Source organism: Melospiza georgiana, chromosome Z (assembly GCF_028018845.1).
Source record: "Melospiza georgiana isolate bMelGeo1 chromosome Z, bMelGeo1.pri, whole genome shotgun sequence".
In the NCBI taxonomy this organism is placed as follows: domain Eukaryota; kingdom Metazoa; phylum Chordata; class Aves; order Passeriformes; family Passerellidae; genus Melospiza; species Melospiza georgiana.
The window spans coordinates 31,716,546-31,738,887 of NC_080465.1; the positions used below are offsets into that span (position 1 = coordinate 31,716,546).

Here is a 22,342-nt window from a genome sequence, read left to right on the forward strand (position 1 = left end):
GAGACTTAAGAACTGGGAAGGATGTTGTACCTTGGATATTTTTACACTTGGAATCAGAGTTTAAGCAGTTTTGAGCTCTGTGGTTTATTGGAAGTAAGCCAAGCCTGTGAAGAACATTGTTCTTTGCTAGCTTACATACCTCTCCTTACCTTTGTTCTTAACTACGGTAGGCATAGAGAGCCATGGAAATTTCTTTTCCTGACAGTGTCATCTTTGATTGAAAACCAAGACCTGACTGTTGAAGAAAATCTAGCAAGTCCCGCTGTGGGAGAGGACACAGATGCCAGTGATTTTCATAGATTAGAAATACAGGATAGTATCTTCAATGCAAAACTAGGAGATATTGAAAGGTGAAAGTTGAGATATTAATGAAATTTACTTTGTTTGTTGTAATATTTTTTAAAATATTTCTTGTCTTCTGAATTAGCTAAGGCAGCAGATTTGCCAGGGATGATGAATTACCCGTTTTTGGTGTTAAGTAAGAGGATTCAGCAAAAATCATTGAGAACAATGTCTTAATCAGTCATTAATGTCTCTTCATATGTGAATTTGTCAATTTATGTCTCCTGTTTCCTTCTGCTTAATAAAATTTTAATTATTACATTGTGAAAATCTTAATGCAAATTAATGAAACTGAGCCAAATCTTAAATTAAAAAACTTTCAATTTGTGTTTGTAGTTCTTGTATTCTGTTCATTATCAATTTTTATTAACTGAAATAATGTGATACCCTTAAAAAAGTTTTATAGCTTTATAGTACAAACAGTGCTTTAGTTTTCTTTGTAATTACACTTCAAGTGTTTTTTTCTAAGATTTTCCATACTTCTAAAGCAGGAATTGATATGCTTACCATAAAGATAATTTCTAATTCTATAAGCTCTCTAATTCTATGGTTCATCTCTCTATACCATATATCTTAGGAGATAAAATTGAACTACTGTGATAGATAAGAGTTCTTGCAGTCAATATCCTGTTTGCCATTACTGCAGTTTTCCTTCCATTCAAGGTGGGGATTTTTTGTAGTTAGTGACAATCTGCCAATAATTCTATATGAGGAAGATGTGTTTATTGTATTGTGACTCTTGACAGATCTTGGCTGTGCTGGAACATTACTTGATGACTGCAGAATTAACTTAATTCCTTTATTTCCCCCCCTTTCTACTGCTTGTTCTTGTGCATTAAATGAAAATCATGGCTCAGTGATGAATATATTCTATGTCAGACAAAGTACTGTGAAATGGAAGTGTGTTTCAGAGGGAAAATAATAATCTTCATCATAAATACTGTTTGCACTATCATCATATGTATATCAGTTCAAGGTGTCATGGGCACAATACAAGAGTAGTAAGACAGGAGTCTTACCCAGAATATGTGACCTTAAGATTCTTAATTTCTTTTTGTAATCATTCATATGAGCACTGTGGTGCCTTGTGAAACTTTTATCTACTGCAGTGCTGAACTCTGAAGTGGAAGAAGGAATGGGAAATGCAAGTTTGAGCATATTTCCTCCAATCTTTCCCAAGTTGCCTTGGGAAGTAATCATGATTCTACATCCTGATAGCTTTTTGCTTTAAAGTGATTGTTATTTCTTCTAGTTCTTTTACTATTTTTACATTGTCAATTGTGATAGGCAATTGCAAGGGTTAGATTCACTGTTTTCCCCGATGCACAAAATTTTCAGAGAAAAACTTGTAAGTCCCTGCCTAAACTTATTTTTTCCCTGAAAAATCATATATCCTCAGCAGTATTTTAAATGTTTTTCCTGAAACCCAAACATTCCATTTCAGTTTCCTACCTTTTTCTTCTTGAATATTAAAAGAGGAAGATTTTTAATGGAATTGGGACTAGTGTTGCATTACTTCAAATAGGAATATTTGTGGGTTTTTTTTAGGAGTGTATTTTACCTGCTTTATCTAATTAGAAGGAAAACTAACATCAGCACAGCAAAAACTAATGTTTTAGATTGCTATTGTATATTGCCTTTCAGCATACTTTAATTAAAGTGACATTTGTTTGTCCTATAATATCACCATTCCCTAATCGATGTACTGAGCAAGCACCATGGTGACAAGATAAGTTGCTTTGTTTTGTTCCATATGTCTGTGTTCCAAATTTTCTATAGTTTTAATTGGTTCCCTGCAGAATAACATTTACAAGCATATGGTATGGAAAATGCTGACTGCATTTATCATATATTTTAGTGTATTGGTGGCACTATATCACTAAGCCTTTAAATGTGATTATGAGGTTATTTAATGCAGTCAATAGTGTGCTTAAAACAGCAAATATCTGCAGTGAGCCAAATGGTATCAAGGAAATATGTTTAAATGTCTTCTTAATGCTTCAGGGATAGATGGGGAAGTCTGATTCAGAAAAGGTTTTGATATTTTGATAATGTTTATGCTGAAACATACTTTGTCACCTGAGAGCAAGTCTGAAAGCTCTGTGGAGTTCCACTTGCCATCACAAGAGCAATGTCTGTAGGAACTGTAGAGCAAAATAACCTGATATGTCCAGGCTTAGTGACTTCTGAAGAAATGCAGTGGTATAAGATGGTGAAATGAAATGGAGGATCAGCTCCTTAATCTCGCATGTCTGGCATTGAAGACATCAGTAGCACATGTTTGCATGGATCTGCTCTGAAGAAAGATGGCCAGTGCAAAAGGAGGGGACCATGAGTGAGTGAGAAGACCCCATGTGAGGGTCTTAGTTCAGTAGTATTGACATAGATTATTCCTCTTTGGTTGTGCTGAAGGGGAGGTGCATCATGGTGGAGAACATCTGATCTGGGTTCTTTGCTAAGGCAAATTAATCAAGGTGGTTTCAGACTGCTCCAAGAGGTGTTCTGTGGGTCATTGTATTAATGACCTCTTTGGAGTTCATGAGCAGACTGGACACTTGGACGCAGCCCAAATGATCACAGAAAGAGGTTCACTCCATATGTGGATATTTATGATGTATGTATTGCATCCTTTGCGTTTGTGTTCAAGAGGTAACATACAGTCTCTTTCCCTACCGTGAACCCAGATGGACTTGCTAAATAAACTACTTAAAAATTTCTATTGCTGTTGAGTCATCTGTGTAAAAGGGAGCATTAGGCATTAAAGCAACTTAATTTTATTAGTGACTAGCCCTACACTGAAATAATATGCATGTTAAAAGTAATACAGGAATGTAATTGTGCATTTTCTCATTTCTGATATGTCTATGGCTCTGATACTAGTGTCGTAGTGAGGACAATTCAGAGATCTAAACAATGTAGACATAACTAATTACTGTGTGAATAAAAACTGCATTCTCATAATGAAGCATGTGTTTCTCATAACATTGCAAATGAAAAAATAGATTTTTTTTAAAGTCAGGTTTTATTTTGAGTGCACTGCCATTTTACTAACAAGCACAGTATTACAGTTTTTATTCTTTGCTCAGAATTCAAAAAAATCAACCAAACATCAAATCAACCAAATATTTATCTTTCAGATAGAATTACCTCATGGAGAAAGAATCTGCCAGTGATAATAAAGGAGTTTTTGTGAAGTGATGTATAGAGGAGGCAGAGCAGAGCAGTACTGGCTGCTGTAGGGAATAGGTGTCTGGTTTTCAGTGTGGAATAAGAAAGAGCAACTGAAATGATGCTGAAGTTAAAAACTGAAACAATACAAAAGCCAAAACAAAAACTGGCATCTTTTCAGCATCACTCTTACCAGAGAATGGGTAAAAAACTAAAGGCATTTTAGAATTATGATATGATAAACCTGTTGAACTAAAAAGGCGAAAGTGGAAGCAACTTCGGTCTGGTCATCTCTTCCAGCTATGATTTTCTTGCTTGCTAATGATACTTCTACTGAGCTGTTGGCTTGCTTCAGGCTATGGTTTCATTTTCAGCCTGGTGCCCATCACTTAAGGGTTACACTAACTTTAGAGAGATGAAGCTTGACTCCAAAGGCTTCTACAAAATGCAGTGTTAATGTGCTGCCTGACTCTTGGTAAATTCATTCTCAGTTGCAGAGTTGCTTCCTTCCTTTTAAAGAAGTAGCTAAACTTCAAACAATCCAAGGTCAGATGTTAAGTCTGTGAGAGGCAGGTAAATTAACTGCCTTGTTTGGATTGCATTCCCCTGCCTTCATCAAAATTTTTCTCGAATACTCTTTCTTTGCTCTGTATTATTTATTTAGCCTCTGCACTGTATGAGGTGGGGGTTTATTGCTACCTGTCACCTCCTGATGCACCACAGAGCTGATATATTTACCCTAGGGGCACTCTGCTCCTCCTTTTAAGTGTTTTGTTCCTAATAGCTCAAAGAACTGTTTGGTCCTATAGTGAGCCAAACAATTCCTAAGGGAGATAATACAATCAAGTCCTGTAAACTAGATTAGGCATCCCAGTCTCACTTCTGCATGTAGAGTGGCAGGTGGGGAGGAAGTGGGAAGAGGAGTTATGTAGCTTGAGATGGAAATTCAAAGATTTGCTGTGACTGACTGTAAGCACTGAAGATGTCCTGAAACAGGAATATAACTTGCTCTTTTGCTGAATTTCTGTGTGCTGTATACTCAGTTGTTAGGTGATTTCTGTGTGCTGTATACTCAGTTGTTAGGTGAAAGCACTAATCCTGTGTAAGACAGTTCATTTAAACAAATGAATTAATGCAGCGTAAATGAAAGGAGACTTTGATTTTTATTTTACTAACTTCTATCATAGAGAGTTCCATTGACAGACGGTTGAAGTACTGCTAAGTCAAGCTTAAATAATCATTGTGCTGGGAACATTTTCCTTTTTCAGCCATAGGACACTATATCCTGTTTTGTCTTTGCAGGAGGAGTAATGTGATATTGTTACTGAGCTTAAGGCCATTAAAATTAGATAGCTTTATCAATTTGTTTATCTTATATCATAAAAACTTAGGTTTCTCTAATTCTCTAAGAAAAAACATACTTAATGACTTTTAAAGCATTTTTTAATCTTGATATAGCAGCAAAGATGGGATCAAAACATATGATGTCAAAGTCACACTTCCAAAATGTGTGTGCAAGTGGACACATGTATGTAACCCATGTACGATTCAGTTTGTAAACCACATACTATTGGATATTCCAAATTCATGATCTAGTACACTCCATGATCTAGTAGAGGTGCTGTCTCAAACATTGAACCTGAAGGCAAAATTTTGTAGAAGCAGGAGAGTGTGAACATGTAAAGCTTACAAAACATGGTGAAAAATCAATGCCAAACCAATTGGTGCAATAAATCTAATTTTAAAAGGAGCCAACAAGATTTTGATTGATGTTCTGAGTTCTGTAATTCTTCTTTTTTATATTTTAATAAAATTTATGCATAATTTAATTACTCCACCTATTTTTTAAAGTGAAAACTTGATGTAGAAATCATTGTTCATTTCTGGATTTTTGCAGTATGAATGATTGTATGTAATAAGCTAGAGAGGAGGTATTTCAAAAACAAGGGGAGCACACTTGCCTAAAGTTACAGGCTGTAAAATTAACTAAAAATGGAAAAGGAATAAATGTTTGTGGTTCTTCAGAATTCTTTCTTGAATAGTGTTGAGTTTGTCTGCCTGCAGAATTCTTAGTCAGAGCCTGTTGGTAATGCAGAAATACTGAACTGCATTCTCATCAGTAGTAGTTGACCATGCCGGTGATTAGAAATGACTGGAAAAGAGAGTTCCTGTCCTGTGGAAATTCCAGGAAAAATCTAAAGATAAGACTTCCTTGCCTGGCTGGCATGTCAGATAGCTACCCTGCCTCATTTCCATTATAAATTTTGAAGGAACGTCACAGTTCTATGGAATTTTGTGAGTTTGGGAAGAAACATTTTAAAATAAAAAATGAATAAAATTCCTCCTTTTATGAAGAGGTTGACTCTTAAATATAGCTTTTAAAATACTAATTTCAGAAGAGCAGCTGTAATCATAAGGCTGTATTCAACCTGCTGTGGGAAGTGCACTCATGTTCAGAGTGCAAGTGTGATTGGATAAATTATATGTACAAGTGCTGTATATACAACAGCTAAGGTGTGAAGAAGTTCTCCTAGTCTTTGTTATGGACTAATCATAGTCCGTATCACATTCAAAGCAAAATTTCAGATAAAGTTTTATGCCTATCCAACCATCTCTGAGGATGGTGTTAAGTTTTTGATCCTTCTGCCTTTGGTTATCTTACTGGTAAGGCTGTGTCTTCGACACAAAAGCAGATGGTGTGGAATTAGAAAATTCCCCTTATGTTTTATATTTTTTTCTGCTAGTGGTATTGGTGTTTGCTGTAATTTTTTTTTTCGTATTTGTAAGTAAAGCAAGACTGTACAATGGATATTCAATAAGTAATGATTAAAACATGTCACACCTGAAATTTTTGTGACTACACTTCTGTTCCTTAGGGAAGAATCCTTATGTACCCAGGTATTTAACAGCTAGTACTTTAGATTACTATGTGTCATATACTGTACATGATAAATGGGATACTATGGTGCAGAGAAATGCGATAATTTTTTGACTGACCTCAAACATGGGAGAAAACAAGGATTTTTTCTTATATCTCTTTTTAGAATAAGAGAGAATCTATTTTTTTCCAGACCAAAGCTTTCTTGAGAAAAGACTTATGAAGTATTTAACTAACTGGAAATTTGCATGAAATGTTAAATTAACTTTGCTTTGGCTTAAAACCATTTCTTTGACAACAGAGATGTATAATCATGTTAAAAGCCCTCAGGCTGCTGGAAGCATAATGCTGCCTGTTACTATAAGGTAAATGCAAGTTGCATTCCAAAATGGCTGCTGAATAAGTTGTACCTCTGGTTTGAAGGTACAATTTCAGATACAGAAATCCTCTTTCATGTGATCTGATTACTTTAAATATTGAAAACCAGATTTTTTGCTATCTTGGCGTTTGTCCAGACAGTTGGGATTTTTCCCTGTGCACCTCCAGGAAAGCTGTGTCTGTGAAGCTTGTACTCTCTGATCAGTGCTTCAGCCACAAGGCTGGAAAAGTTTTCAGCATTGTATCTGACACTGTATATTGCTGTGTGGTTCTGCAGCTTCTTCTTTTTAATTTGCTTGTGTTAAGCCATATTGTTTCTTCTTCAAAGAGTTGCTATGCTTGACAAGTCCCATTCCATGCAGTAAAATGCAGTTATTTCATTACAGTTTAAGGACAGAACTAGTGAAATTTGAAGCAAAAAGCAAATAATGACTCAGAAAGCAAGGCTTTCTGTGTGTGGCTGTTGAGTCTGTATTTGTGCAGTGTGTATGTGGGGTGGGGGGTGTGAATGTATATGGAGGAAATGGAAAAGGTTCTTTTGGCTACAAAAAGCTACATTGAACATTTTGTAGGCATTCCTGTTTATACTAGGATGAGTCTTCAGTGTTTATTACCTTGCAAGATCACTTCAGCTTCTCTCTTAACAGAAGGAAAAAAAGTAGAGAGAATGTAATTTTTGACTGGAATATTGTAGTTTGATCAATCACTGCAGTTAACACGTCCTGATCAAAATATTTACAAATTGGCAGTATTGCAGTATGTTTGAATATATCAGCTGTTTTATGTGGATGGGAACCAGTAAATGCTATTTTTACTGCACTTACATAAAGATGCAGTTGTCATACTAATGCTTTTATGTATTAATAGACAACAAAACCGGACAGATATGAGAACATCTGCATAGTAAATATCTGAGAATCAGATCTCTTTAAGAAGTAGACTAATGTTATAAATTTCTTTCCTGAGCACAGTAAGTGAATATTAATCTATGCAGGTCTGATCTAAATTGAATTATCCTGACTGATGCCATCTGAAAATGACACATAATTTCTTTAATTCATTTTATCCCAGTCATCCAGTGCTTGTGCATTTTACAATTTATCTTTAGTTTTGCTAAACAAAAACTCATCATCATGAAGAGAAATCACTGATCTCTTATGTAGTTTGACTTAAGAGTTCTAGCTTCATCATTAACCTCCAAATTTTTTGTAATTCTTAGAGAACTTGACAGTTCATGTTTCCTCTCAGGTTTAGCTGTGATAACTGCAGGAGGTAATCAGATTTTAGTCCTATCGTAGGTAAGCCTTACTAGGCTTATGGATCTTTGTCTTCTGGGTTGTGATCTTCTCTGCCAAGGTTTTTGCATGGAAAGACCTGTGAGAGGAAGCCTCACATACGTGTGCCTGCTTTTCCTGAAGGTGGCTGATGAGCATGCAGTGGACTAAGCAAACTAGTTGTATCTGAGACAGTGGAAGAGGAACCAGTCTCAGACATGTAAGATAAGCAGTATGCTTGGATGGCGTACTTGCATTTATGCACAATGTGTAGTGGAGAGTATTTGGAGGTTTATTATTACTAAATAATAATAAGATGCTAAAAAGCCATTTATTTAGCTGCACATGTTTAAAATAGCAGAAAGTACATCAGCCTGTACATGTCCACAACAAAAATGGTTACTTTCATGTGTTTGTTTATGAAACGTCTCTTAGCATCGGTCACATATGTTTCACCAATTAAGAAGCACTGAAAGTAAATAAACTGTGATGTTTCCATGCAGCTAGCTTGACAGTAATGATGTGCACCAGAGAAAAACTTAGTCTTATATTTTGTGTGAGTGATTGTGAAGAAGGTAGATCCTTTCCTTCAATACTTTGCTTTCATACAGTAGGTTTGTCTTCTCTTTTCCTCTTGTTTAGAAGGCTCTTCATTTTACTAAGTGAGAAAAATTCAAAATTCATAGTACTTCAACTGTGTTCAGCTTCTGAAGATTCGGGATGAAAGGTTGCTTTGTCTATATACTGATTTCAGCTAAGTGAAGAAAAAAGGGTAAAATTAAAATTACAACTTGCTGCGTATTATTTGTTGTGTATTTTTTTTTTGTGTATCTCTACACTCTTTTGGACTTTTTCTAAATGGATTTGTGAGATGTTTTGAAAAGCTTTTCCATGTGTACATGTAGTTGCTGCTTATCTGTTACTTATCTGTGAGAGGGACTTCGGTCAGATTCAGACCTCATTGGATTCTGAACTATGCTGTCTTGTGAAATTTAGTTTTTGGCTTTCTTGGGAGGTCTGAAGCCAAGGAATTGCCTTCCTGTGGACAGGAAGTCCATCCCTTCAGTCAGCAGTGAAAAATGCTACAACTGAGTACAAAGCCTAATATTTAACTTGTCCTTTTAACTTTTCTCATTTGACTTTTTCTCATCATTTCCACTTATGGCAATTGTCTTCTAATATGTTCCAGAACAGGAGCAAACGTGTGGAAAAAGTCCATGTTGTTCTTGGGAATAAACCCTGTGATTTGGATTCACTTATTTCTACCCTGGCCTACGCCTACTTTCTGGACAAGGTAATGGAAAAATTGGACTGAGTGGTCTTAATTCAGTTTTTCCAGGTTGTTAAGTGAATTGTAAAAATATTTTTCCTGGACAATGATTTTATTATCGTGAGTTTTTAAAAGATAAATAATCAACATTTCTTTCCATACAAAAATGAATGAATGGTTATTAGATGATTTATTGAATAACATGAGAAAAATCAGTCCTGTTCTTCATTCCTTATCCTTTTCCTCTCCTGGTTTCCCAGGTACTCTCTAAGAGGCAAACAGTGACAGGTGAAGGGAAAAAAGTGTGAAATACCTCTTTTTTTTTTTTTTTTTAACTAAGTGAAGGGGAGAAAACCTGAAACAGAAAATCTAGACTGTACCTAATTGCTTACTCTGTTAAAATACCATCCCGATGAAAGACAGGTCCAGTTCTCACAAAAGCACACCTATGTTACAGGTCAGCCCTCCTGATGTTCTCTGCTTACCTGTGTTGAACATACCAAGAAAAGACTTCAACTACTTCACTGAGACAAGATTTATTTTGGACGAGCTGAAAATCCCAGAGTCATTCCATATCTTCCGAGATGAAATCAATTTGCATCAGCTGAATGCTGACGGGAAATTGTCTTTAACGCTTGTAAACAGCAGCATGCTGACAAGGTATTGTGTTTTACATACACTAAGGTGGCTTATGTGAGTTTGAGCTGTTTCAAAAATTACATTTTTTTCTGTATTAGTATTGATATTGCTATATTAACACAGACCCAAAAAAAGGAACCTAAAATGTATTTTGTCTCCCTTTATGTTGAGTAACTGTAACAAGGTGAACGGTCATCTTTGCATCACTTTTAGTAGAACTTCCAGTTTTAAACACCTAGTGTTTTCACACCTCTTAGATTAGATATTTTAATTTAGTTAAATAGTCTGGAGGTTTTCTGTGGCCAGTAGATAAGAGATCAGAGTTTTTTTCCTGCTTCTTAGTTAGCTTTCCTTTGAGAATCTTATATGGATTTGCAGGTGCCCACACACTAGGATATGTGCCGTTGAGATGGCTGATGGATTATAGTGGTCTTTACCAACTACAGCCTTTCAAAAGGCTCAGAGTTGATGTCGGGAAGATCATGGTCCGGATACCCATCCTTAAAAGGGACCATTTACAAGGCCATTGTGAATCTTTTATGAAGAGCCTCTTTATAATGGTCTGCCTGCCTTCCCCAGAGTGAAGGATGCTCCTTACTTCCAGCTGTCCTTAGAATTTCATTTAAGACATTCATTAAGTAGCATCCTGTAGATCCATGGTACTCTGAGAAGTTTATAGATTAGAGTAAAAGTAGGGAAAATCTGAAGGAAAAAATATGTGTGGATGTCATAGCTGTTGGTGTGTTAAGTGCCATCAGCTTAGTGCATCATTCACTCCTCAGAGCAAAAATTACCTGTAGGTCTGCTTTATGTTTATTACTGTCACTACCTCTTTCTTCCTTCTGAAGAATTACAATTAGTGTTTTACTATTAAAATTAGTTTGGCTTGGTTACTACTAATTGTAAACAGAAACATAAAGTATCTAAATGCAAAAAAAGAAAAGAAAAAGTTTTTTTGTAAGTTTTCAGAATATTCAGTTGGGAAGATCCTAAATCTCCTTCATATAATGACGGCTGTTTTCAGCACATGTAGAAATACTTTTTTTCAATAGTTTTTAGTACATGCTGTACTTAGTGATGTATCAAACAGTTAAAGAACACTGAACACTTAATTTAATAATCACAGATTTAGGACCTCTGTGACATCCTTTGGCTTTATAGCAGATTTCAGGTAGCTATAACAATGCTGTCAGAGTCCAGAATTAAAAAAAAATATGTTGCATTTTCTTACTGAGTTGTCTATGTAGCTATGAAGATAAATATATGTATAACTTCTGAATTTGCTTGATAGTGAGGATAAAAGTTTGGAATCAGCTGTTGTCAAAGTCATCAATCCAGATGAGCAATGTGACAAGACCCTGGAGTTACAAGCATGTTCTTCCTCTTTAGTCGTAAAAGAGATTCTTCAGGAGGCACCAGAGTTAATCACTCAGCAACTGGCTTATCTCCTCAGAGGTGAGAGATTACTCTTTATATTAAATACTGAAAGGTTTAATGGAGTGTTTCTGAATTTGCTCATGCAGAAAGAGTGTGATCCATTCTTTGGTTAACAATCCCTTTAAAGACCACAGGAAGCTTCATAAAAGAAGCAGGGAGTAAAGAGTTTGTTAAAGAGTAACATTATATTGAATATTAAAAATGTGCATTTAAAAATAGGCATGAGAGGTCTTTGCTGTATCACTAGACAAGAATATTAAATGAAGCTGTCTACTTACCAGCTGGGTAGCTGGAAAAGCTGTGCAGTTCGTTGATTCCAGGGGCATTGTGGACAACAATATGGATTGGAATCTAATATTTACAAGTTAAAGCTTCTCCCTTCCAATGGTTATACTTTTTTTATGGAATGATATTTTAATGGCATGATGCAAAACTTTTGCTGTTTAAAAACAGTGTTACCAAATCTGCATTGTGTTCTCCTTTTCTTTTGTAGTGTATGCCCAGCAGAGCACAAAGTGGGGATGGGCTTCAACAATCACTATTATTTTCTTCTCTGTCTTGGAAGTTCATAATTTATATTAATTTTGTTGGTTCATTTGCTGCATAGAAATTTCCAGTTGGAAATAAAACAGGTGTTGAAAAGAGCAGTCAGTGCTTTTAAGTTATTAACTGTGCTTTAATAATTTTCAACAAATTTTATGGGTTTAGGTTCTAATAATGTGAAACTGCTAAGTGTCCTTTTAAGAAATTAATGTGGGTATGTTTAAGGAGGATTATAAAAACTTGTCTACATTTAGACTTCAGAAGCAATGAGAATCTTGACAAACCATTGTACTCATCTCTATGATAACTAATAAACATGTTATAAGAAATAAAAAAGATTAATTTTTTAAAATATTCCACAGAATAAGCATTAACAGTAGCACAGCATTTAGCCTGCCCTGACAGTATCTTTCCATGCTAACAGACTTTAGTTAACTTGCCATGAAGCGTTTTTGTAAGCTCCAAATTTCTGTGGAGTAGCTCTCCAGGAATCTAAGCAAATGAACAAGCATAATAATTGGTTTTGGAGGCAGAACAAATAAAGGGTTTTTAGGGAATATCAGTATACTTGTTTGTTAGTGCAGAGTCAGAGAGAGAGGTCTGAATAATGTCCAAGAACATGTTCGAGTACTCTATGTGCCTGTGTCAGTTCTGTGCCTCTAATATGTATCCAGATTAAAATTAAGTGTTTTTATTAGTGTTTGCATTAGAGATAGCACTTACAGTTTTGGGAAATATAGTAGCTAATTCTAATTTTTTTTAATCAACGAGTAATTACATTTTGATTATTACATTTGGTAGAGCAAATCTGAGGAACTTAGTGGATAAAAAGTCCCTTTTTTTGCATAGTATGAAGTGATTGGCAAAGCCTAGGGAACAAAACACAGCTGCACTTGAGACTTGGTGCTTTTCTACTTTTCCCAGCAGCTCAGGGACTGGTACAGAGGTTGCAACAAAAAGGTTGTATTGTGTTTTTCACATTTTGCTATGTTACTTCCAATGTAAATGTGTATATAGTTAATATGTCTAAACATCAGGTGAAGTTCAGAACAGAAGGCTAAATTAAAAGTTAGAGTGCTAAGAATTAGGATTTTATTTTTATAAAACTGCTGTTGTCTGAGTCTCTGAGCTGGGAAGCCTTCTTTAAGCTTCTGACTTTCCAGTGAGTGTTTTGCTAGGAGACTTTTCAGATGAAAGAAAATGTTTTAATAATTATCATGTGGTGACCAAGACAGCTTAATTTGTTGACTGTTTTTGAAACTTCTTTTTTCTTAAAGTTTGTTAGCAGTTTTTAAATTCCAATAAAAAGGCACATGTTATATACATGTTTAAAAAAGAAACAAGTCAAGAAAAAAGACATTTCCTGTGAAACTGAGCATTACTGATTTAGGCATTTTTATATTTAAAGATAATTTTTTTTTTTTTTAGGTGAATGCTTTTCTGGTATCTTTTTCTCCTTATCAGACATTATACAAGCTTATTCTGCTGTTGGGCTTCTGAGTAGAGCCTGCTTGGACAATCAGTGTTGTACAGCCATATTTGCCTCAAGTTAGAGTTGTGCTGTCCCTGGATTTGTGCCAGAAGCAAACAATTACAGAACCTGCCAGAGTCCTGGGCCTGTATTATTTTATTTCCCAAGAGATGTTTATGAGGGGACTGTTGCCAAACTCAAGATCCATTAAACTGCTGAATCATTACATTCTCTGTTGCAGCCAGCTGGCAAGGATTTTATTCTAAGCACTCACTGTCAGGTATCTTGGGTCAATGCACTCTCAAAAAGGCCTCCTTATGTTTATTTGTATAAGGCCTTGAAGGATGCCACAAAGTGCAAACCACAACATGTAAATATAGACAGATTTCCAGCAAGAGCGTCTGCAGTTTTTTTAATGTGAATCTTTTGCTAGTGATGAGCTGCATAGTTGAGGTCTTTTCAACCCCTGTTGGGGCAGTCTGACTTTCAGTAGAGAAGATTAGTTTGTTATTCTAGCCACCCAGACAAATGTTAAGAAATGCCTTTTTAAGGACTTTGGGAATTAGGCCAGTATTTTTTTTTTTTTGTTCTGTCTTGTACATTGATCAGATGGTTCTCATGCTCCTGCACTGATGCGTCCTTAATATATATAGCCCGAAGAAAGGATCATTTTGACACTTACTTGGACTGACACTTCTTTTTAATATATGAAAGCAGGTTTTTTTGGAGGCAGTGCTTTTCCTCTCTTTTCGCCAGTGACGTTTTATTCCAGTTTCATTGCATTCCTGTTAATTACAGTAAAGATTGCTTACTTGGATATATTTACAATTTTGATTTGCAGGTTTGGTTTTTTTTTTGGGGGGGGGGGGGTTAGTGTGTGAGGAGTGTTGAAGTATACTTTCCATAAAGGATTCATGGTTTTTCCCTCTTTCCTGTCCTTTATTTTTACAGGTTATGGGACAAAACCTTGACAGGAGAAATGCCTATATTTTCATTGTACTGTTTCTCTCAGCTGTAAACTTATAATTCAGGAGATGCTTGTGCTGTTCTTAATGTTTTCCCAAAACGACTTCTGCCTTCATTAGATCATGTTTAATATTAATGCACAGCAATTGCTTTTGGCAAAACTAATGCTTCGCTTCCAAACTGCTTTGCAAAAAAATAATAAAATGCACATTTTTAAGAGCCTTAGCCTATTTTCTAGTGACCTCTTCAGAAAAAAAATGTAGCAAAGTGTGATGTACACAAGAAATAATATTGAATCTTGTATTGCCTATAATATTTTTTTTCTCTGCTTGTAAGCAGAGAGCAGCCGCCATTAAGCTTTCAGAAGCCCTAGGGGAGTTGCACCAACACTCAGTAATATCTGCAGGAGATTTCTGAGACCGTGTATTGCTTTTACAGCAGGTATTTATAAGATAGCACATGACTAAATGGACTACAACCTCTGGTCAAACAAAAATAACTTAAGTGACCTCTTTTTCTAAACTACCTGGAATCTTAACCCTCACAGGAATGCTGAGGCTCCCTGGGGTAGAAGAGGTGTGCCATTCTCTCCTGGTGATGAGGACAGTATTGAAGACTGATCATAGCATTAAAGGACAAGTAAATGTTGATCTTGGGGCTTGCTGACACCCTAGTAATTTGAGAATGATCCTTTTCTGGCTTTCATCCCAGTAGAAAAGTTGTCAGTTGCAAGCACTACAATTTTGGTGTGACTAGTGACAAAACCAGGGCCTTTTAGAAACCCTTCTAAGGTGTCTGCCTATTGTGAATGAAGGTTACATCATGTTGACTTCCAGACTGGTGAGTGTGGGTGGATATACAACTCACACCTCTTGTTCTTCTGCATTTTCCTGTATGTTTGTATTGGTCTTACCCAAATATTCATTCCCTGGAGCACACACAACTGTGGTAAAAGTTTAATACATTGTGTACTCGAGGAGCTTCTGTGCAGATGGACAGACTGCCTAAGTCGTTCTTATACTACTGGGGGGCTTTACAGGATATTCTGCAGCCTTGCTCCAGTACGTGATGAATTTGAGCACATGTTGTAGATACAGCACTTTTTCTGGAGTCTCCATTTCCTTTGTGTGTGCATGAGCAATTTCCCTCACTGTTTCTAGAGGAAGGAAAAAAAGCAGAAAATTGCTGTTGCTAAAATACTTTATGCAGCCTGGTCCCTGAGCTGCCATTTATCCAGATGTAGCTCTGTGCTGACTGAAACCGTGTTGAGGGGTGCCTCAATCATTCCGGTCACCACTCCCTCCTAGAAAAGTGGAAACTTCGGAATGTATCTCAAGAGTATATATGTAGCACAAGCACTATTATTTGCTATGGAGTTGAACAACAGAGGGATAGTTTTAGATGAATTATTCTGGATGCTGCTGGTTGAGAAACTTTTTTCTTGTTAGAGGGACTGAAAACCAGACCTTGATAATGGGTATAGACATCTGGATACTTTATGTTTCAGTTATTTACCTGTAGAAATCTGAAATCTGCTTGTTATATTCGGTACCTAGATTTAGAAATATCAATTGGGATCAGTATGCATGATTTTCATGCAGTCTGTATTTATTTTTTAATACTATCTAACAGTGCAGGAGCATTGTCTTAAGATGATTGAAAGACTGACATAAAGAGCTGCAGTGAATTAAAAGAAAATTGACAGTTACAATATCTGTTATAGAGACAAAGAATGGAACTTCATGTATTTTTGTTTAACTCCAGAGATTAGTATGAGGAGCAGCTTTTGACTTGTTAAGCATTATTTATTGTTTAGTCCACACAGGATTTGTTTAATAAGGGTATGTTTACCTAGCATGGCACAGTTATTTTTTGTTGCAAGTGGTTTGTGAATTTTGAAGAATTGCTTCTTGTTATTTCATATGATATTGTAGGAGAAAAGCAAAATTAATATATAGTAGATGTTTGGATCCTAGCTCATCTGGTAAGATTGAGGGTGGCAGTGTCAAGGTTTTTCATTTACACTTTTTTGCTCTGTGCTGAAGCCTACACACTTTGTTTTGCAGTAACTGTCTTACACACTTACTGTACTTCGTTGCTCATTGACCCAGCATGGTGCAATGAAATCATACACTTGTTTGAAATTCTTGTGCACCGTAAAGTAGTAAATAATTTCAAGGCTGAACTATAAGATTTTATTATCCTGAATTTACTGTGAGTGATTGGAAGCAAACACTGTCTTTAGGTATTTTGATAAATGGGATCCCAGTCTCCAGGGAATGAAAGGGGTGACTTGGTGTGCAGCACACAGTTGTCTGAAAATACATGACTTACTTCTGTACTGTAGGGCAGTTCCAATCACTCTGAAGTTGTTTACTGGGTGATGTTTCTCTTAAATTTTAAAATTTTGATTGTCTGAATCGATGTTTTTTTGGTGTGTCCATTGACAAGAGTTATCCAGAGTTAGTTACATCACAGTGACAAATGACTTTAAGATCATTCAGTTCAAACACCACTGCCATGAATGGGGATACCTTTCTCTAGGTATGCTCTGAGCAGCCTGGTCCAGCCTGCCTTGAGCACTTCCAGGGATGGGGCATCCCCATATTCTCTGGGCAGCCCGTTCTGGTGACTCACCATCCTCACAGTAAAGTATTTCTTCCTTTTGTCCTCCGAATGAACTCCAGTGTAGGAGTTCATTGACGCATCTGTGGAAGGGTGGTTGACAATGTGGATTTGTGTTTCAAAACACAGCAGCACTTGGTCTGGTGCCTGGAGAGAGGAGGATACAGGCTGGTGTGCCGTTGGCTGCTGCTGGCTGTGCCGCACAGCCGCGTTGATGTACAAGCATGCTGCACACCGTGGCTACACTGCCACCAGCCAGTTTCCTGTAGCAGAGGCATTGAAGAGGCAGCCAGTTCTGATTTAGGGGTTTCATGTTAGGAAGATGTTTCCATGTGAAACTCTCAGTGAACTTTCAGTAGCAACAACCGCCAAGAAGTAACCTCCAAGAAGCAATACAGTAAATCATCTTGTACCTCTTTGATATCTACAGGAGACATTGATTTTTTGTCTGTCAATGTTTCAGGGAGTATTCTCTTCAAGTGCATGTCTTTGGAAGCTGACAAAATGACAGAGCACCAGGAGAAAGTACTGTCAGTTTTGGAGGAAAGGTTTCCAGATCTTCCCCCGCGAGAGGAAATTATCTCTGCTCTCCAGGAGACTCAGTTTAACACCCAAGGTAGTGCAACTTCCTTCCATTTTTCAGACATGTTACAAATTTATTTGTGTAGTTGTATCAGAATACTGTTTTATTGTGTGTGGTGAAAATAGGTGCAGCATGCTATCTTCATTGACAGTTAAAAGTTGTATATTAATTTTAAATTAAGCTCCTTACATTCTAAATCATGGAATTGGGATTTTTTTTGAGGAACTACTTAGCTCATAAATAATGTTGTATTGTTTTTACAGATAAAGTTAACAATTCTTATTACATATTGCTTTTACAAGTGTATGTTCATCAAGAATTTATGTTGATTCACATGGTCATAAAAAGAGCGTCAGCCCATGGGAAGAAATTGTATTGCAATTGCCCACGTTGTGTAGAAGTAGATTTTTTGTTATGGCCCAGATTTACTAAGGGCTGTGTATATGTGAAGTCAATTTGACATCAGACTCAGATTAAGGAAGCAGCGGGAAAGTTGCAATTCTTTTCTTTTCTTCTGATTGAAATACTGAGTAGAAATATTGAGTGATCTAAAGTGGCAATGTTTGAACCCAAAATTTAGCAGGCTTTTGAAGAGATGCTGTGAAAGCTTGAAAAAAATGGTTGCAATAACTCTTAGAATTTTTACTGGTGTTGGCTGCCAAGCTCTTACCAAAGAGTGAGTATTAAATTCCTAGGGGTATTTTCTTTTGGATGTATCAGGTAAGCACAGGGTCCGTGCAGACTCAAGCTCTTTATTTGCTCTCTATCTGCCCATATGCAGAAGGTAGTCATTGAAATTCAGACCATCAGCCTGAGACAGCTGCCCTGTCTGGTAGATAAGGGCAGAATTTGAGGTGCTGCTTCCTTTGCCTTTTCTTTCAGTTAGATTACAGGGTAATTTAGTTCAGGTGTATAAAGCTTTACATGAATTCTCTTAAGTTCCTTTACTCAATCAGTAGAATTCAGGAATGAACTGTATGCAGTCTAGATTGGAAAGTAGTGGTGAAAGTGGCTTTTATGGAAGTCAGTTCTTAGTTCTGCCAGTTGCCAGGGAAAACAGTTTAGTACTGTTTGTCATTATGTTTTCTGTAATATCAAATGCAAAACTTGGACAAGTACATGTAGTGGGTGTAGTCTGCATGGTACTGATTGCCAGTAATTTATGTATGTCACATGAGGCATGGGGAGGGCACTGTCATGCACTCTTCTTTTTCTTTTGGCTTATAACTCCTGTTTTCTGTGTATTACAAGGCACATATTTACTGTACATTCATATACATATGAATGTATGTTGCATTCTTGCCACATATGAATGCATGTGGCATTTCTTTTAGTAGGATGCTGCTGAGTTTCAGGAGCCCCTTGAAGGATGTAACCTCTACTAAGTATTTTACCTAATATACTCATTATTTGGGGCAATATTAGGACAATGCAGCCAAAATATTTCTCAGTTTCTGGCAGAAATCATGATTTATTGGCCTGAATTAATTTAAGGCACAATAGGTTGCAGCCCCCCAGAAAGTTTGTAGGTTATATAAAATTTTTTTTAAATGACAGATGCGTAAATGTTCATCTTGTCATTAGATTGGCTGCAGTAGCTGGACTCTATACAGGAACAGTAATGAAAGGATTAATTTCTTTGACTCAGATTGGTATTTGTTTCCGTCTTCAAAGTAATTTGTACAAACACGTGGTGGACGTTAAACTGCTGTACCTTGAAGTTTGGTAGGTGTTTTAGTTGTTGCCCTGCACTGACATAGGTGGCTCGCAGCATTCTTCACGTAGGCATTTGGCTGTCGTGTCTGTGTTGCAATAATGTGATGTAGTTATGTTCCTCTACATAATATGCATTTATTTTGAGAATCTTTGTCGCATTTTAGGCAGACACATCCAATGAGGGAAACTTAGTCACTTGGATTTTCAATATATTGGGTTTAAACATACCAATATGTCTGGTTGCAATTCCTGTTTTACACCATTATTTCTGATGATAATGTTTCTATGGTACATAAACATATACTTAGTTCATGAATGATTTGAAGGAAATCAGAAAAACCCATTGGTGTTATCAATTCATGAAGAAGGTCAGAAAGGTTGAATGTCTGTGTTTACAGAGTATCTTAAGTTCCTTGCTTTTGAATATTTCATAAGCACCATCGTAGTCCACAGGTGCTTTACAATATATTAATTATTTCAGAAGTAGTTTCATATTTGTGATTTCATATTAGACCATAGAAATTGCCTAGCTATATATTTATCATCAGCTGGAATTAGATTCACTTAAAAACTTCAGTGTTCACACAAGAACACAGGTGTTGCAGTAGACTTAATTCTTCATACTTGTTGTTAGTGTGTATCCTCCATTAAATCCCTTCCTTTCTTAAAAAAATCCCTCTAGAAACATTAAGCATTGAAATATTAACGTTACCTTTAATTTTCTCATATGACATCCTGAAATACAGAAAGAAGGTTCAGGACTAAGGTCTAAGCTGTGTTTTTAATTTATGCATCTGTCAGCTGTAGATAATTGTATATATAGAAATTTGTTTATTCTCTTAAACAGGTGTGAACATTGAGGAGGTTATGCTCAAGGATCTCAAGGAGATTTCAGATGGAGAAATCAAAGTAGCGATTAGCACTGTGTACATGACACTGGAGGTAGGAGAAACTTGAAATATGTTTAACAGCCTTTTTGCGCATGGAGATAGTTCTTTTAAACAGAATGTGAACAAGTTTTTTTCCCAATATTTTCTTCCAGTATGAGCAGAATTTTTAATGATTTAGTTAACTTTGAGAGAACTATTGGCTATTTGTTATCTGACTTCCATTATTATGATATTATAATTATTCCCTCCCTTTAGATTGTATTATGGTGTGTTAAAAACAATGGCATAAACAATTTGGAACCTTTGGGTGAATTGAAGGTGTGAGCTTTCTACCTTGATCTGAAGAGAGTTACATATTGCTGGATTTTATTTTAAAATATTATTTTAATAAGAATGCTTAGATCACTAAATAATGACATGATTCTGTTATGACATGGTACTGTTATTTTTGATTGAAGTTTGCATACAGGCATATTGATTAGTAATAAAACCTAAGTGATCTGAAGAAAATATCAATAGCAAAAACATCTTTATATAGTATATGTTTGTAATTTTCATTCTCTTCATTTTCATGAAAGTCACGTATACAGAAGTATTTGAAATGTAGAAGAAATTTCATCTACTTTTGCACTAAATCAAAACTTGTTTTTAATATGAAATGCTGCAAAAAAAAAAAAAAAATCTCTTGAATAGTTATTGTGTTGTATGTCCTAAGAGATTTCTTACAGTATATGTCTTGTGATGCATTTTACAAAAAATAAGATGCTTCTGTGGTTGAAAAAGTTTTGGTTACAATCCATTCACAATTTTCTCGGCAATGATAGTGGTAGTTTGTTGTTCATTCTTAAAGTGCTCCACAGATGTTACCTGATTAAATATTAAGGAAACATGAAGCGCAGGCTTGGCAACAGGTGTTGAATCTCTGGTGTGTTTGTGGTTTTGCTTTTTCAGAAGTATCACAAGTCACTTGTTTTCCTTAATAATCAACAAATATGCAAGAGTATCGTCCATTAAAATGTTTTCTGTAGGGCAGTCATTTTGTGTAAATGTGTTTAGGTTTCTCTAATGTGTTTAGGTATCTCTAAAGGTGATTATCTCGACAAATGCAGCTTTGCGTTTGTTGAGATAATCACCTTTGGATCTGACTCTCCTGGATTCAGGTGGTATTGAAGCTGTAAATCAGACCTGTGTCAACAGTGACTGGATCTCAGAATGTATGCTGCTTGAATTTTACATATGTAACCACTTTATTTTTGAAGAGAAGAACGAAATAAAAGTGGCACTGCCCAGATCACAGTTATTTTTGTAGCCTTTGCTAGAAAGTTTCTCCCAGTCACAATCATGATTACTGGTAAGATATTGTAGCAAAATTCAGTGCATGTGTTACAGTTAATTTCTCTTACATTTTGTTATACCCTTAGAGTATCTTTTGCTGCTTCTCTGCTAGAATTCTCTTGGAAATGAGATTTGTCTTCTCAATGTGGCTTTCTGGGAAAGTAATATTATTCCTGGGAAATAAATATTTCTGTTGTAAAGCCAACTCTGTTCTCTGCTTTTTTAAGTGTAGTGCACTGGGAGAATGATCGAGGTTTCATGAATGTTAAGTTCGGTTGAAATGGCTCATTATAACATAGATTAATGATATGCTTGTTGGACTAAGTCTTTTTCTGTTCTTCATGAAAATTCATTCTAACTGCTCACAGAACTTGTGATTATAAAGAATGAATTACCACCTGAGGAAGCAGGTCACTCAGTTGAAAACAAGTTCTATGATTGTCTGCTACTGACTGCGGCAGGCAAGGGGGTGTTCTGAAGGTCTGTTGAGGTTCATGCCTCTGGCCATGGCTTCCACATACTTCATAAAGACAGTTTCCAGGTAGTAGGGGTTGTATGCCACTTATAAAAGCTTAGAGAACATGTCAGAGCTGCACTGAAGGCTGCTGTCACCAATGTTGTTACCTCAAGAAAATGACCTGCACGTTCATGCTGCTGTGGAAAGCTTGACTGTCCATAGTCCAGATGAGTTTGGGGTAGTACCAATAGGAAGTTCTATCTCTTGTAAAAACTTGCCCCATTGTGGCTTTATGCCTCAGAGGAACTTACAGTATCAGTTCCAGCAACAGAAATTTAAGAAATGTAGAAGTGTTTGGGTGCACGGTGTA

The 22,342-nt window shown here is 36.2% G+C and overlaps 1 protein-coding gene across 2 annotated transcripts in view; it reads left to right on the forward strand.

The window, feature by feature from the left end:
* Positions 1-9,909: 9,909 nt before the first annotated feature.
* PRUNE2 (prune homolog 2 with BCH domain) overlaps positions 9,910-22,342 on the forward strand; it is a 102,266-nt gene continuing 89,833 nt past the window's right edge. For both annotated transcript variants that reach the window (XM_058043656.1, XM_058043655.1), the window contains exons 1-4: positions 9,910-9,970; positions 11,241-11,404; positions 17,455-17,607; positions 20,138-20,232. In XM_058043656.1, the coding sequence (XP_057899639.1) occupies positions 9,960-9,970; positions 11,241-11,404; positions 17,455-17,607; positions 20,138-20,232 (423 nt within the window). In that variant the 5' untranslated portion in view covers positions 9,910-9,959. The remainder of the gene's footprint in view (positions 9,971-11,240; positions 11,405-17,454; positions 17,608-20,137; positions 20,233-22,342) is intronic.